Source organism: Vulpes lagopus, chromosome 1, assembly GCF_018345385.1.
Source record: "Vulpes lagopus strain Blue_001 chromosome 1, ASM1834538v1, whole genome shotgun sequence".
Lineage (NCBI taxonomy): Eukaryota > Metazoa > Chordata > Mammalia > Carnivora > Canidae > Vulpes > Vulpes lagopus.
Genome location: NC_054824.1, coordinates 50,836,346 through 50,854,030, shown reverse-complemented (window position 1 = coordinate 50,854,030; position 17,685 = coordinate 50,836,346). Strand labels below are relative to the sequence as shown.

At 36.6% G+C, this 17,685-nt stretch overlaps 1 protein-coding gene across 1 annotated transcript in view; it reads left to right on the top strand.

Annotated features, from left to right (window-relative positions):
• The window catches only part of FAM83B (family with sequence similarity 83 member B), an 85,542-nt gene that overhangs the window by 2,884 nt on the left and 64,973 nt on the right, over positions 1 to 17,685 (top strand). Inside the window, exon 2 of the mRNA XM_041760310.1 lies at positions 15,834 to 16,337. Coding sequence (XP_041616244.1) covers positions 15,882 to 16,337 — 456 coding nt within the window. The 5' untranslated portion in view covers positions 15,834 to 15,881. The remainder of the gene's footprint in view (positions 1 to 15,833; positions 16,338 to 17,685) is intronic.

Here is a 17,685-nt window from a genome sequence, read left to right as displayed (position 1 = left end):
GATGTCCCCTAAAGGCACATGACTTTTATCTTTTGAACTATATATCAAGTGATTTGTAGACTGCACCCATTTCTGGGGAAGGTAAATTAGTGATGGTCAGCCTTTTGAGAATTGGCATAGGGTCAGGTGTAATTTCCATGTTACTGGCAGTCCTGATATCTAAAGTTTACACCAAATTTATGCAGTCCTGATGTCTAAAAGTTATGATTTTGTGCTCTAATACTCTCCATTAAACATGCACATAAAACAGCACTATTTTGTGCTGAGCAATGTGATGATTCACTCTAGGTAGGAAGGTTAATAAGATACTGTTCCTGGATCTCAGGAAGCTTACAGTTAGGGACCTAATAACATTTACAAGTACAAAAAAAATAATGAATCTGGTCCACTTATGATTTCCTTCATATTCTCTGGATGTTCCAGCAGATAGTGTATATGTCCATTAATCACTTGTGAAATTAAACATTAGCAGACCTGACTTAGTCATGATTTTGGACAAAGTACCTAAATTCTTTTTTTTTTTTTTTTTTTTTAAGATTTTATTTATTTGACAGCACAGGCAGAGGGAGTAACAGGCAGAGGAAGAGGGAGAAAGCAGACTCCCCGCTGAGCAGGGAGCCCTAGGACAGGGGATGGGGGCACCATCCTAGGACCCTGAGATCATAGCTTGAGCCAAAGACAGATGCTTAACCATCTGAGCTACCCAGGTGCCCCCAAAGTATCTAAATTCTATTGGCCTCTCGGGTGTGTCCCATCCTACTGGGAGATTCTCTGTGATCACTTCGTATTAAGGGTACCAGAAAATAATGTTAACTAACATCTCTCCACAGTCTCACTGGGAAGCTCATTATTTTTACTTGTTTTGTCACATTTTCATTTCAAAGGGTTTTAGTTCTCTATTTATTGTCAGGTTGCTTCTCTGATTAAATGAGCATTTCTCTTTTGGGGAAGAAAAGGCAGTTTTCAAAGCACCAAAAAGTGGCATCTTCCACTTCAGTGGCTGCAGTAGAGTCACTCAGCAGAACTTTTGTCCAGGCTGTCATTTATTTCCATGCACAGGCAATGATGGCTTTCATTCTTAACAGCACATTGCTCCAACTACTTAGTCTCCTCTGACTCATTCAACAGCTGTTTCTGTTGTTTTAAAATAATTGCCTTTTTCTTGAATAAATGTGACTTCTGAATTATTTGTTGGAGAAGGGCAAAAGCCAGCTAAGTTCTTAGAGTGAGAAGCTAGTGACCAAGTCTCCCCCTGCCCCCACCCCAGTGACTCCTTGCTTCAAATGCATGCCTTCCTTCTCTTCATCTCTTCTTGTCTCTCTAATCTTTTGTCCAATCTTATGGCGGTTTCTGGCCTCTTTGTTCCTTCTCCATGTTTCTCTTCCTTTTCTTTCTTTTCCTCTGTCTTCCCCTCCCTTCTTTCCTCATCCCCTTTCATCCTTAAGCTCATCTTCATTTTCTGTTCCACCTCTCATCTTTTCTTTTTCCTTCTCTCCCATTCCCTACTTCTATTTATGTGGCTGTCTCTCCATGTGTTCACCTATTTGTCTTTATTTCTGTCTGTCATCTCTCAGTATCAGTACACTTTTCTATTTTGGTACATTGTGGGCTTCTAAAAACCTATAAGATTCAAATAATATGAAAATCAATAACATATATTGCAGAGGTAATTTTATAAGGATCAAATATAAATAAAATTGCGGTTATACTTTAAATGTTAGAATCATTTAGGGTTAGGTTAGAACCCTAACCTTAACCCTAACACTATTCAACAATATGGTTCTGACATGTGTACATGTGTTCAGTGATCATCTCATTAGAACTAAAGATTTGCCTTCTTTGACATGTTCAATAATTACCATCTTTGCCGTTATTATACTCAGCTTCTTAGATAAGCATTTTACTAACATAGAGACTTTCATTTTTCCATTTTCCTAAAACTGAGATAAAATAAGTTGAAGTTTCAATAAAATATTCAAATAAGAGTACAAATAAGAATAAAAAGAAGAATGGTGTTACTGAAACTGGATATTAACATGCCCGCAGCCTCTGCAGTAAGTTGCAATGTTTATTAATTGATGGATTGAAAACTGGATTTATCATAGGAAAGGTACTCTTTAGTGTCAGCATCTAATGTAGGAAGGTTCAAAGATCGAAAAAACCTAAGTAGGGATCAACTGTACATATAATCAAAACTTACTTTAAAGAAATTTCAGTAGGAAAATGACACTAAAGAAAATCAAAAGTACTCTAAGGCTACTGGACCCAAAATAAAGTTCCGCAAAAGTTGGGACAGAAGCCCGTGAACATCCTAATTAGTTATATGCATGTGTCACACATAGAATAAATGACTTGAGTTAAAGAAACTAATTATTATGTTTGATTTTCATATCCTAGGACAGTGGTATCATTATTTGGGGGTATCTTCTCTCTTTTCCATCATGCTTACACCGGTGTGGGCCTTACAGACAAATGGGAGTGAAACAGAAGAGCTGCCAGGTGCAGTTTCTGGTTCAGGTCTGGTTTATAGATGACTAGAGCTTTATAAGCGTCAGCCTTTGCTCAGTCATTACTGTTACCCAGAGTAGAACCACTGTCACAGGAATTTAGCACAATTGTGAAGGAACACTGTTTATGTGTAATCCACAAGACCTAGAAACCCATCTTTACAAATCCAGCAGCATTTTATGCATTTTTTAAAATACTTATTTATTTATTTATGATAGAGAGAGAGAGAGAGAGAGAGAGAGGCAGAGACACAGGCAGAGGGAGAAGCAGGCTCCATGCACCGGGAGCCCGATGTGGGACTTAATCCCGGGACTCCAGGATCGCGCCCTGGGCCAAAGGCAGGCGCCACACCGCTGAGCCACCCAGAGATCCCCCCATTTTATGGATTTTAAAAAATATATATTTATTTATACGTTTTTGGTTAACTTCTGTGTGTGCAAGTGTTCTATGAGCAAGTGAGAGGAGCCAATGAAGAAAACAACAAAAGATCTAAAGTAGGGTGGGCTAGGTTTCCAATCAGATTTTTTTTGGGGAATTTCTGAGGGAAAGTAAAAAAGAAGTACTTCATTTCATCTCTGATATAGCTATCTACACAGGCTTAATTAAAAGTGAATCCTGAGGGAAAAGACTAATGTAGGCTTGCTAGACATTGAGATTGCTTTACATGTTCTGTTTACTTATATGGCTCTTTATACAAATTAAATTATACAAATTAAAATCTTTCCACACTAGATAGGTTATTAACACTTCATATTTTTTGGCATATTAACTAAATAAACTTGTGTCCACTTGCACAGTTTCTGCAATATTATTTCTCTTATAAACCTCTACTTTTATTTTTTAAAACTATTTTTGTTTATTTATTTTAGAGAGAGCTCGCACATGCAAGTCAGGGGAGGAGCAGAGGGAAAGGGACAAGTAGACCAGGAGCACAACATAGGGCTCTGTCTCAGGACCCTGAGATCATGACCTGAGCCGAAATCAAGAGTCTCAGATGCTTAACAGACTGAACACCCAGGCGCCCCAAACCTCTACTTTTTAATAGTCCAAGGTCTTTTTTTATTGCTGCTAAATACATAAAACACTGACTTTTGATAGCCATTCGTTACTAACATGCATAAGGAAAATACATTTTCTTAAGACATTTTATTTGCAAACTTTCACTTTTTCATAGATGAAGGACACTGTTTTTGTTATCTGTATTTGGAAAGCCACTTTACTAGTTCATATTGGAACACTTGTTTATGATGTTTTCCTACAGCACCTGTTCTTCTGTAAATGTCAGTGTGTACCAAGATTGACTTTCTGTTGTCTTACGTAGATTCAAAAGCTGGGACAAGAAGGCATCGGAGACGCGTTCAACATTTCACTTGGTAGGGCCCTTGTTGCTAGTGGTGCTCTCATCTAAATATATCAAGCCCTTGTTCTGTATCATACAGAGGTTCAGAAACTGAGGTTGAGAGATCTTGAACCCACTTCCGGTGGTAATCAGGGAATTGTAGATAGGTGCTTTGAAGTGGGGAGGGTTGGTAAGACAGACTGATGAGGGTGAGGAAATAGACCTCTTGTTATTTCCCCTTTGTGATTAAGAGTAAGAGAAGAATGGAACATTGATCTCAGCATACTTAAAATGTAAGACAATAGGCCTTAACTAAACAGCAGTGATAGTCAAAATAAGGAATTCCCAATATGACAGAGGCACAGATAAATTAGAATAAACAGCATGGTGGCCTTTGAGCAACTTCCATTTTAGTGAGGGGGATACAGGCAATGGCAAGTAAACAAATACCTTGATTATTTTTACGTAATAATAAGTGCTCGATGTTAAATAAAACCAGGTAATAGAATTAAACATGACAGAGAGGGTAGGTCCTTTTTTAAAATGGGAGGTCTGGAAGACCTCTCTAAGGAGGTGCCCCATGAATAAGAATGAAAAGAAAGAGAATTCCAAGCTGTTGGAACAACTATTGAAAACATCCTAAAATGAGAATTAACTTGGCATGTTCCCTGTAAAGACTGTAAGCCAGGGAATATGTCTAGAAACCAGTTGAATACATGAGTCTGGAGCCTGAGGGAACAGTCGCATCTAGAGATTTTCAAGTCATCATGGACATAGAATATTTTCTGATGGAAGACTAGATGACATTATCCTGGGGAGAATATTGCCAGAGAAGAGTGAAGGTACAGCTAAGTCAAGTTCCCAAGTCCAAGCCCAGACAGCAGGAAAATAAATAGCTTTGATGACTTAAGAAGGAAATTCTTACCTTCTGTCCTACAATCCAGTATTGAGAATATCTTGGCAATGATTTTCAGATACCATTGGCAGTAACAGTAGTCACTTAAAAAATCATTTCCCCTAGTACTGTAGCATTCTCACGGAAAAAATAAACAAAAACCCAGATACTGATCCTGTTGTAAGTTTTGCCTACCTTTAGTATAGAGAGATATACACACACTTCTTGAAACCAGAATCTAGGTTTGCATTAGATGTTGTGTGTTGGATAAACTTCAGCCTTACACTGCTGTTTTACCATGTTGGAAAATATGGGCTTTTAAACTCAGCACTGCTCTGGAATAAATACTCTAATTTCACCTTAATGGTATACTACACATCTATAATCATAATCCATTTAAACACCCAGTGAATCCTTTCTTCCTGCTGAAATAAGTTCATATTATAACAGAAGTAATATCAAAAACAGGAGAGAAATAAGTCCTACTTTACAGCTAATTTGTATCACTATGTTGAAAAACAAGACTTAGAACTTCATTTCATGAAGATTAAATACCCAGAAACTATTTTCAGAATGACTTTAACATAATTAAACATTTCAAAATGCAGTTCTTAGGGGAGAATTCCCAAATGACACTTGATAACATTTCTATCCTACTGACAAAGTGCTCATTTGAAATTAGTATTTATGTTTATTTTTATAGAGATCTGTGGATTTATCTAATTAGTTTTATAATGCTCAGGGGGTTTCTAATTACTCTTTTAAGAGTCCTGTTCTGTGGGCAGTATTTTGTATCACAAAACTAACCTCCATTTAATAGAAACAAATAGGTGCTTCAGTCTGAAGAGTTCTGCATGGATACTATCATTTAAAAAAACTTACCCTTCAGGATTTTTTGGCCTATCATAATCAGCTCTCATAATGTTATAGTCAGTTATTAAATAAGTATATTATTAGCTTGTTATGTAACAGTTATGTACTGAGCATTAATAATCGTGCTAAACAGAGATAATCTTCACCATCACAGAGTTTATAGCCTAGTGAAGAAGGTAGAGAGTAATGCATTTAAATAATGCACGGAAGGTGATAATATGTGCAACATTGCTATATAAGCTCCTTACAGGGACTCTGTTCCTTCACCGGACGTTGGGGATAGCACAGCACACCGTGAGCTACTTATTCAGACCTCATGAAGTGAATGCAGTTATTTTAATTTTTTTTCCTTTTTGGTCACTGAACCTATATAGCTTTAGTTTCCCATATTCTGTAATTGTTTACGTGTTGCTCTGTAAGAATTATTAAACTGTTTTAGATGAGGCATTTTGAATTACTTATGACAGTCAACTTAGTACATAAATGGAAAAACAGGAGGGTATTCTAAAGTAAAAAATAACTATTGGAATAAATCTCTTAAAAATTCATTTTTTCCCCAAAGCAAAAGAATACATATATATTGATAAAAATTTGGTAAATACAGAAAAGTGTAAAGAAGTTTTTAAAAATCACCCATAAAACCACTTCTCCAAGGTAGCCACTTTCAATTTTATGTATGTGTTTTTATTTTTATTTTTGGATGAACTTTCTTTAATTACAACTCTGTTCTCATTTAGTTTGATAACATGCTTGTTACCCATAGAGTGTCATCATTTTTGTATGCTATTAAAACTACTAGAGGAAGATTTTGACTGTCTTGGCTTGGCTTTTTGTTTTGCATTTGAAAATTGGTGTGTAGAATATTCTTTAAGTTCAAAAAAGAAAATTAAGGGGCTCCCGGGTTAAGCATCCAACTCATGATTTCAGCTCAGGTCATGATCTTAGGGTCCTGAGATCCAGCCTGCCGAAGATTCTCTCTCCCTTCTCCCTCTGCACTCTTTCTTCTACCTGTGCTTGCTCCAGTGAATTCTCTCTCTCTCTCTCTCTCTCTCTCTCTCTCTCTTAAAAAAAAAAAAAAAAGCTGAATTATGAAGGCTGACTTAGGAGATAGGAGAAACTGAGAAACTGAGAAACTGAGATGAAGGACATTAGGCAGTTCTTGTCACACTAGAAGCACTTTTTTAACCACCTCCCCTCCCCCAAATAACCTTAGCAAGTTTGTGGGTATTACACATCTTTTCAGCAGGTAAAATGAATATCCTGTTAGAATTTTGTCAGGGGTGCCCTGGAGCCCAACTCATTGCACATGATAGGACTCTTTCAAAGATCTGTCCTCTACTTGATTATATACAGAAAGTGGATACTCATGAAGAAAATAAGAGAAAAATAGAGCCTTATTGTTAAGTAAAATTCTCTCCTATATTACTGTTACTAGGGTGTGGGGGTTCAGGGATCCAAAAGCTCAGGCTCAGCCACTCACTGCTTATAAAATCCAAAGGCAGACAAGAAGTAGTGAATTGAGAAAGTTTATTGTAGTGAGGCCACCTCTGGGGAGACAGTGGACCAGCACTTCAAAGTCTGTCTCCAAAGTGCTGAAAATACTTTTCTTTCTTTCTTTCTTTCTTTCTTTCTTTCTTTCTTTCTTTCTTTCTTTCTTTCTTTCTTTCTTCTTTCTTTTCTTTCTTTCTTTTCTTTCTTTCTTTCTTTCTTCCTTTCTTTCTTTCTTTCTTCTTTCTTTTCTTTCTTTCTTTTCTTTCTTTCTTCTTTCTTCTTTCTTTCTTTCTTTCTTTCTTTCTTTCTTTCTTTCTTTCTTTCTTCTTTCTTTCTTTCTTTCTTTCTTTCTTTCTTTCTTTCTTCTTTCTTTCTTCTTTCTCTTCTTTTTCTTTAAGGATTTTATTTATTTATTCATGAGACACACACAGAGAGAGGCAGAAGGAGGCAGAAGGGAGAAGCAGGCTCCATGCAGGGAGCCCAATGCAGGACTTAATCCCAGGACTCCAGGATCACGCTCTGAACCAAAGGCAGACGCTCAACTGCTGAGCCACCTAGGCGTCGCACTTCCACATTTCTATAAGGAAAATGTGGGACAAAGGTCAGTGGGCAAATGCAGATGAGCAGAAGAGGTCAGCTGATAATTGTCTTGGAGTCAGTCAGAAGGAATCTTGCTGGCTCAGAGCAGTTCTTACTGCTTGAAATTCCCATCATGGGATGTTTTGCCTGTAGGGTCTTTTGCCTGAGTTAAGAGATAAGCTGGGAAGAAGAATTTAGTCAATTAGAAAGTACACACTGAGGTCAAAATGGAAGTGTTTGAAGTCATCTTTCATTACTATCTAACAATTTATTTTAGTAGTCTTTATGGCTGATACAGAGTTGAGAGCTTTTTATCTCATTTAGTCCTTTTGCAGTCAGTACTGTTCTTTTATCCGTTTTTCCTGATGAGGGACATGAGGCTCAGACCCCTGAAATTTCATGACCAAAAACTTAAGACCAGTTTGTGGCAGAGTAGAAGACAAAACTTGGGCCATCTCACCCACTCTGTGTCACTGAACCAACCAGTGATTTGTCACTCAACCCTACTCTCCCACTTCACACAATTAAAAGATGACTCTTCTGATCTTAAGATCATTTAAAATATTAATTCTGGCACCTAATATATATGCTGTTTGTTTCTGCAAACTGTATCAGTGTGTTTCCATTGATTCATCTGAACGATTGTTACATATATTGATCAGGATCAGGACAAGATGGAACACTTTATAGCACAAGATACAACCCCATTAGGATGACCTTATTCTTTTCATTAGAGCTTCTGGAATGCTAGTATCATGATAGAACGTTATTCAGGAGCAGTTTAGTTGTTGTTAAAACAGTAATTTGCTTTAATTTCACTTGCATTTTAAGCCATGCATAGAGTAATTCCACTTGCATTTTAAGCTATGCATAGAGTATTCCTCTGCAGTTTGACTATCTAGTGTACACTCTCTGAGAAAAATGTTTATTGTTTTTTCTATGAATTTCTCTATAGGAACTACTTCATGATTCCAATGACAGTAAACAATTATGTTTTAATGTTGTTAACATATATTGGGAGTCTTTATATTCTTATATCCGGTCTATCATTTAAACTGGGGATGGAAAATATGTTGAGTAACAGGTAATATACACAAACCCTGGAATTAAGTACTTTGACATGAAAGCAATAACACCACACCATTGCCGAATTTAAAGAAATTAATAAATGTTCAGATATTAAGCAAATGGAATTTTTATTTATAAAAATTTATATTTTTTTATTTATAAAATGAATTGGAGGTATTTAGTTTTCATGAGTTTGATAAGATAGGTGATTCTATTTGTGATTTACCTATGGAGATATTTGCAACTAGAACCCTATGACTGGGTGTGCTGTGTGTTCATGTATTCTTTGGCCTGCTGAAAATGAGACTCTGTGTCAGACTGCAATTGGTACTCTTGGGCCATTTTGTTGTAAGTATTATTATAAAGCCAGCTGAGAATTTTTTAATAAGTTTGGATGCCAAAATTTGATACCAAATTGTACTTGACAACTTGACTATTATAGTCAATTTTTAAATTTAATAGTATCATCTTTAATATTTTAATTGTCATCTTAAGTTTCTGGTAATCAAATTTCAAGTCAAACACAATCTAGACACCTAAAAATTCAAGGGAAAAAGAGACATAATTTTCAACTGTTGTGGAGCATGGATTAAATATGACCTCATCTTAACTTGATTATGTCTGCAAAGAAGACACTATTTCCAAATAAGATCACATTCACTGGTACCGAGGGCTTGAACGTGAACATACCTTGTTAGAGGACATTGTTTAACCCATAACAGCATTTAGGAGTTGTATACTAACAGCCTAAGACAGAAGTGGGAAGAGGATTTTGGAGATACCAGCAGCTGTGATCCTTTTTGTGTTTCTTTTAAAGTCTTGACATTCGAGGGATCCCTGGGTGGTGCAGCGGTTTGGCTCCTGCCTTTGGCCCAGGGCTTGATCCTGGAGACCCAGGATCGAATCCCACATCAGGCTCCTGGTGCATGGAGCCTGCTTCTCCCTCTCTCTCTCTCTGTGACTATCATAAATAAATTAAAAAAAAAAAAAAAAGTCTTGACATTCGATCATTTACTTGTACATTAGTAAACATAACCTCCAACTATTTGTGATAAGAAAGTTGTAATTTCTCTTTGGAGCATTTTTCCACTAACCTGTTGTTTCAGAAGTCTTTTTAATGAATCTTCTTAGATCAGAAACCATAAACAAGTATGTCATTTGCATATTTAGTTTTGTGATAAAACTGCCAAAACATTTTCCAGAGTAGCCCATGAATTGAAATCTAATGTTTAATACCTAGTTTTGTATCCTTTATAGATTTAACACTTAGAATTTATACTTTCCACAAATCACACCAAAGATTCAATATCAAATAAATTTGTAATGCTTTTGAGGCATGGATTTGAAACCCTTATTTTATAAGTCAATTTTTTTGGAATGAGTCACTTAACTAGCAGATGACCTTAGTGGTCGGTTTAGCTTTTACATGATAGTGAAATTTTATTTTTCTTTATTCATTAACTATTATGTATGTTTATATATACTTTCTAGGAGTTTTTAATGGTTATTAATAAAATAATGCAGCTTTACATGCTTAAAGGTATACCCAATTAATTTTGTCCTCAAATTACACCCTTAAAATGTTCAGCAGTTGAGCTCTTGAGAGTGCCATATTAAATCTGTAACTAAATGCAGGTGCTGTTTTATTGTAATACTCACTTATGCAAGTACCATTACCTTACTGTTCTCCCTTAAAATTTGTTTCTAAATAGTTCCTTCACAATTATCCCTTGTAAACAGCTCTTGTGATAAATGTGTATCTCTAGGCAGGGGTTAGAGGGTATAGCTTCTCTAGCAGGACAATATCAAGCATATTTATTTTTTATCTTAACTCTTATGTAATATCTCAACTTCCACGCTCATAGCCATTGCATTTTTTCTATGATGTGTTTTTCTACATTGCATCTGGCATTCCTATTTGATTAATCCTATATAGTGTTTTACTTTTTTCATCTTCTGTTGTTTTGTTTTGTTTTGTTTTGTTTTCCCTCATTAACTTTTTGTCTCTGTCCTCATGGTTTTATTTTGCTTTCATGGTCCTCTTGATCTCTGTGATTTCACAGTTTACCTATAGCTCAAGAATGAATTTTTTTTTTTTTTTTTTTTTACAGTTGCAGAGTATATATTTATGTAGATAAAACTTGGGAATCAATAGTTTTTTTTTAAAGCACTTCATGCATTTTAACTTCTAAGTAGATAATAGGTGTTTAACCTCACATATTATAGGAATCCAAAAGTTACATTTTAAAAATTAGGAAATAAGTGCTAAGAAAATTTAAGATTTTTGTAAACAACCAACAGTTAACTACTGTCTTAAGCAATTACAAATAACAGATGTGATTTTCATGGGATCACTGGATGCCATCCCTTTATGAACTGGAATTGTCAAATGAACACCACACCTCACTAAATCTTGGGGAACTACACTCTATTCCGATGGATTGATTCTATCAAGTAAATGAAAATCTTATTTCTTTGTTAAAATGAGTCCAGTATTATGTGCACAAAAGAACTTTAATGAGTGTCAAAAGGTCTTTAATTAGTAGTACAATACCATGCATATTAAGTGAGCAACTTGATGAAGATTTCTCAACCATGGCACCATTGACATTTTGGGCCAGATAATTTTTTTTTAAATAAATTTATTTTTTATTGGTGTCCAATTTACCAACATACAGAATAACACCCAGTGCTCATCCCGTCAAGTGCCCCCCTCAGTGCCCGTCACCCATTCACCCCCACCCCCCGCCCTCCTCCCCTTCCACCACCCCTAGTTCGTTTCCCAGAGTTAGGAGTCTTTATGTTCTGTCTCCCTTTCTGATATTTCCTACCCATTTCTTCTCCCTTCCCTTATATTCCCTTTCACTATTATTTATATTCCCCAAATGAATGAGAACATATAATGTTTGTCCTTCTCCGATTGACTTATTTCACTCAGCATAATACCCTCCAGTTCGATCCACGTTGAAGCAAATGGTGGGTATTTGTCGTTTCTAATGGCTGAGTAATATTCCATTGTATACATAAACCACATCTTTATCCATTCATCTTTCGATGGACACCGAGGCTCCTTCCACAGTTTGGCTATTGTGGACATTGCTGCTAGAAACATCGGGGTGCAGGTGTCCTGGGATTTCATTGCATCTGAATCTTTGGGGTAAATCCCCAACAGTGCAATTGCTGGGTCGTAGGGAAGGTCTATTTTTAACTCTTTGAGGCACCTCCACACAGTTTTCCAGAGTGGCTGCACGAGTTCACATTCCCACCAACAGTGTAAGAGGGTTCCCTTTTCTCCGCATCCTCTCCAACATTTGTGGTTTCCTGCCTTGTTAATGTTCCCCATTCTCACTGGTGTGAGGTGGTATCTCATTGTGGTTTTGATTTGTATTTCCCTGATGGCAAGTGATGCAGAGCATTTTCTCATGCGCATGTTGGCCATGTCCATGTCTTCCTCTGTGAGATTTCTCTTCATGTCTTTTGCCCATTTCATGATTGGATTGTTTGTTTCTTTGCTGTTGAGTTTAAGAAGTTCCTTATAGATCTTGGAAACTAGCCCTTTATCTGATATGTCATTTGCAAATATCTTCTCCCATTCTGTAGGTTGTCTTTTAGTTTTGTTGACGGTATCCTTTGCTGTGCAAAAGCTTCTTATCTTGATGAAGTCCCAATAGTTCATTTTTGCTTTTGTTTCTTTTGCCTTTGTGGATGTATCTTGCAAGTAGTTACTGTGGCCAAGTTCAAAAAGGGTGTTGCCTGTGTTCTCCTCTAGAATTTTTTTTTAATTTTTTTAAATTTTTATTTATTTATGATAGTCACACAGAGAGAGAGAGAGGCAGAGGCACAGGCAGAGGGAGAAGCAGGCTCCATGTGCCAGGAGCCCGATGTGGGATTCGATCCCGGTTCTCCAGGATCGCGCCCTGGGCCAAAGGTAGGCGCCAAACCGCTGCGCCACCCAGGGATCCCTCTCCTCTAGGATTTTGATGGAATCTTGTCTCACATTTAGATATTTCATCCATTTTGAGTTTATCTTTGTGTATGGTGAAAGAGAGTGGTCTAGTTTCATTCTTCTGCATGGGGATGTCCAATTTTCCCAGCACCATCTATTGAAGAGACTGTCTTTCTTCCAATGGATAGTCTTTCCTCCTTTATCGAATATTAGTTGACTATAAAGTTGAGGGTCCACTTCTGGGTTCTCTATTCTGTTCCATTGATCTATGTGTCTGTTTTTGTGCCAGTACCACACTGTCTTGATGACCACAGCTTTGTAGTACAACCTGAGATCTGGCATTGTGATGCCCCCAGCTATGGTTTTCTTTTTTAAAATTCCCCTGGCTATTCGGGGTCTTTTCTGATTCCACACAAATCTTAAAATAATTTGTTCTAACTCTCTGGAGAAAGTCCATGGCATTTTGATAGGGATTGCATTAAACGTGTAAATTGCCCTGGGTAACACTGACATTTTCACAATATTAATTCTGCCAATCCATGAGCATGGAATATTTTTCCATCTCTTTGGGTCTTCCTCAATTTCTTTCAGAAGTGTTCTATAGTTTTTAGGGTGTAGATCCTTTACCTCTTTGGTTAGGTTTATTCCTAGGTATCTTATGCTTTTGGGTGCAATTGTAAATGGGATTGACTCCTTACTTTCTGTTTTTTTCAATCTCATTGTTAGTGTATAGAAATGCCATTGATTTCTGGGCATTGATTTTGTATCCTGCCACGCTACCAAATTGCTGTATGAGTTCTAGCAATCTTGGGGTGGAGGCTTTTGGGTTTTCTCTGTAGAGTATCATGTCATCTAGGATTTATCCCTGGGACACAAGGCTGGTTCAACACTCGTAAAACAATCAATGTGATTCATCATATCAGCAAGAGAAAAACCAAGAACCATATGATCCTCTCATTAGATGCAGAGAAAGCATTTGACAAAATACAGCATCCATTCCTGATCAAAACTCTTCAGAGTGTAGGGATAGAGGGAACATTCCTCAACATCTTAAAAGCCATCTACGAAAAGCCCACCGCAAATATCATTTTCAATGGGGAAGCACTGGGAGCCTTTCCCCTAAGATCAGGAACAAGACAGTGATGTCCACTCTCACCACTGCTATTCAACATAGTACTGGAAGTCCTAGCCTCAGCAATCAGACAACAAAAAGACATTAAAGGCATTCAAATTGGCAAAGAAGAAGCCAGATAATTTCTTAATGCAGGTAGCTGTCCTGTGTATATGGAAGTATGTTTAATAGCATCCCTGGCCTCTACGTAGTAGCTGAAAGTAGCACAAACATATTTTGTTTCGTTTTTTTTTTCTTGTATCATTTTAATCTTTAGGCTTTCTGTACTTTAAGACTTTGTTGGTAAAAAATTTTGAGCCTAGGAATTCAGATAGGATTGTCTCCACTAAAAGAATCATGTGGACCCTTTTGTCTTCCTTATTCTTTAGCTCTGCCTTAGTATGGGTGCTGAATCTTTTCTGATCTCCCCACCCTTTCAGCAAAACTTGTGGCTCTGTTTTCTATTCCTTCACAACTCCTCTGTATGATTAGTGATTTGTTACATATTTTGATCTGAGGAGTTAATAGATGGTAATGGCTTTGTGGGTTACCCTCCCAAATTAGGTTTGAGTTAAGATAGTCTTGAGTCCGAATACACTGGGTTAAGTGGAAAATCTTAAATTAGAATAGGGCCCTTGACAAAGATGTTTTTGGTGAAATTATTCCTTTAGTGCTCATAGCACATCATAAAGCTGAGTTTTGTTTGAGTCTACACAATGGAGAGCATGGCTTCAAAAGATTGGAAAGTCCCTTATTTGGTTGAGATAAAGTCTAGTGTGTGATCTTACACAGTGAAGGATTGGATGAATGACAGTCTGTGGGCATTGTGAGAGTTGAGGTAGGAGCTTGGCTAGGCAGATTTGAATTCCTAAGGGAAATCCTTGAGTTATCTTTGATATCTTCAATTTCTTCATCACCTAAATGCTGTCAAACTATCAGATCTCAGGAGTTCTTACTTTGAACCAGCTCCTGAATATTCTTGTCACTTCTTCACTGGGTCTTTGAACACTGAAAGACTTAGCTACTTGTCTCTCCCTCTTTCCCCTGATAGTGCCAGACTAATTGTTTTAAAGACTGGTTTTGTTGAACCACAAAAATCTACCATGTCCCTCAACACCTGGCTTCACCAGGTCTATTAAAATTTATCTCCTACTTCTAGTGAAAAGAATCCGCTTTCCAGCAGACCAAGTAGTTTTTGTTTTTGCTTTTTACTAACTTACGAATGTATCAAGCTCATATCTGTTCTGTGCTTTTGCTATGTTTTCCACTCTTGTGTGAATTAAAATATTTCTTCTTGGCACCTAATCATATTTTTACTTAGTACCTCAGATTCAACTGAAGCCTATGACCTGCATAGGGATATACTTAAATCATTTATTCTGTATTGATCTCTATTTGCTTTCATCTGAAAGCATTGACTACAGGCAGTACTAATTTTGGCCCTTAGCAATATATGGCTTTGTTCAAAGTGGTAAGAGGCAGTTTTGTGTGTATATTTTGCCTCTCCAACTAATTAATACATTTCTGGAAGGCAAGTATTTCATGCTTTTTATATTCCCTTAGCATGTGAGTATCTGCATAACAAGTAACTAGTAAAAACTTATATTAATGGATGTCCAGGTACTGATTATATTCTATTTTAAAATATTGTAAAACCCAAATTAAAAAAAAAAGTATAGAAATGAATGGATATGACCATGTGTAGTCTCAGATTAAAATTAAGAAGAGTGACCTTCCTGGATGTCAGAGAAGGGGAGATGTTTTTCTTTAGGTGAGAAACTGAAAGTAGAGGTACTTTGGAGAAGGAAAATCAACTAGTGACCTGCAAAAGGAAATCTGTTTAGCTTATTTGTAATACGTATGTGAATTATGGTGCAATTAATGCCACTTTGGATGTGATGTGTGTGTCCTATAGAGCTACTGGTAGTAGAAACGAATAAATGCAAAAATAATGATTTATGTGGATCATTAAATATTTTCATTACAGAATTTGATCTCTATTTCCTTCTTTTCAAACACCCAGATACCTCTCATCATTGTACGGATGGACATTTGAGAGTGCTGTTGTCAAATGCTTGCAAGCATGGAAACTTCATCAATGCTGTCCTCGTTGAATGATGAGTGTAAATCAGACAATTACATTGAGCCTCACTACAAGGAATGGTATCGAGTAGCCATTGATGCACTAATTGAACATGGCTTAGAAGCATACCAAGAATTTCTTGCCAAGGAACGAGTATCAGACTTCCTAGCTGAAGAAGAAATTAATTATATTTTGAAAAATGTCCAGAAAGTTGCACAAAGTACAGCACACAGCACTGATAACTCCTATGATGATACCTCATCTTCAGGGACTTACTGGCCCATTGAGTCTGATGTGGAAGCTCCAAATCTTGACTTAGGCTGGCCATATGTGATGCCTGGACTCTTGGGAGGCACCCATATAGACCTCCTCTTTCATCCACCAAGAGCACAATTACTTACAATTAAGGAAACTATTCGGAAGATGATCAAAGAAGCAAGAAAGGTAACATTTTCCATTTCTAAATGAAGTTTTTCTTTTAAATGGATTTTTTTCATTGAAATATAGTTGATACACAATGTTACATTAGTTTCATGTATATAACATGGTGATTCAACAAGTCTGTACCTTATATGGTGCTCACCACAAGTGTAGTTACCATCCATCACCATACAAAACTATTATAATGCCATTGACTATATTCCCTATGTTGCACTTTTCATCTCCGTGATTTATTCATTCCACTCTAAAGGAAAATCATGAAACATGTGGAAAAGGCACCAAAGTAGTATGACATATGTATGTTAAAAGAACCTCTATATTTGTGGGCCATGCCTATTATTCTCAGAAAAATATAATATGAATACATAGAGTTGTACTTCCTGTATCTTGTGTATACTTAACAGAGCAATAGGTCCCTGCTACAGGAGATTTCCTTCTCTTCTCATACCTTCTTCTGCCTGTGAAGGCTAAGGTGTATGAACTGGCAACAAGATGACATGATACATTCATTGAGTTCAAAGCTCTTACATTTTCCTTAATCTCTGAAAGGAAATGTATTATTGGTAAATCTGGTGAAATTTTTTATGTATTCAAAAGGACTGAGCCCTAATTCTTTCTCTGAACATCATTTATGCTATTAAATAAACCGTAGATTTATTTATTTTCTCACTTGTATGGAAATGGTATAAAGTCAGGTATGACAATGTAAAATTCTGAGGTAGGGTCCTGAGGGACTTAGCATTTTATGGCCTCTGTGCTGTTTATTAAATATTTATATTGGCTTATAAATCTCAGAAATTCTATTTTAGGGCTCAAATAAAACTGTAGAAGTTTTCTTTTAATCAATCAAATAAAAGTTATTGAACGTTTTTTAGGTACTCAGTACCATGATAGACAATTTTGAGATTACAAAAAATTACCTAAGCTGTTTATTGAACTCAACCTAGAGTTTTAAAAATGGATGGATAAGGAGTTACAATTTTTCACTGTGTCTATTTCTTATTTACGGAAACCATGCAATATAGAAATGTAGATCTAAAAGGGACCTGAGCATCCACACATACATGACAATGCTTTATTTCATGTCACCAAGACCCAGAAGTGCTTCAAAAGCTTGCTTTTATGAAGTACAGAAATATAAGACCCTTGAAATTCGCAGTGACATTGTAGTTTGCAAGGTAGGCAACTAAAAGCCTCGCAATCATGTTAGGGAGACACAGTGTTCTAAGACTAATGTCAAATGTAGGCTTTGCAAAAGTAAGGCAACTTTTTTTCCTCAAACATTTTGCACTCAAATAACCTGGCTTTTAGCCGTGAATTTAGGAGTATTACATTAAAGAAAGTGCTAATC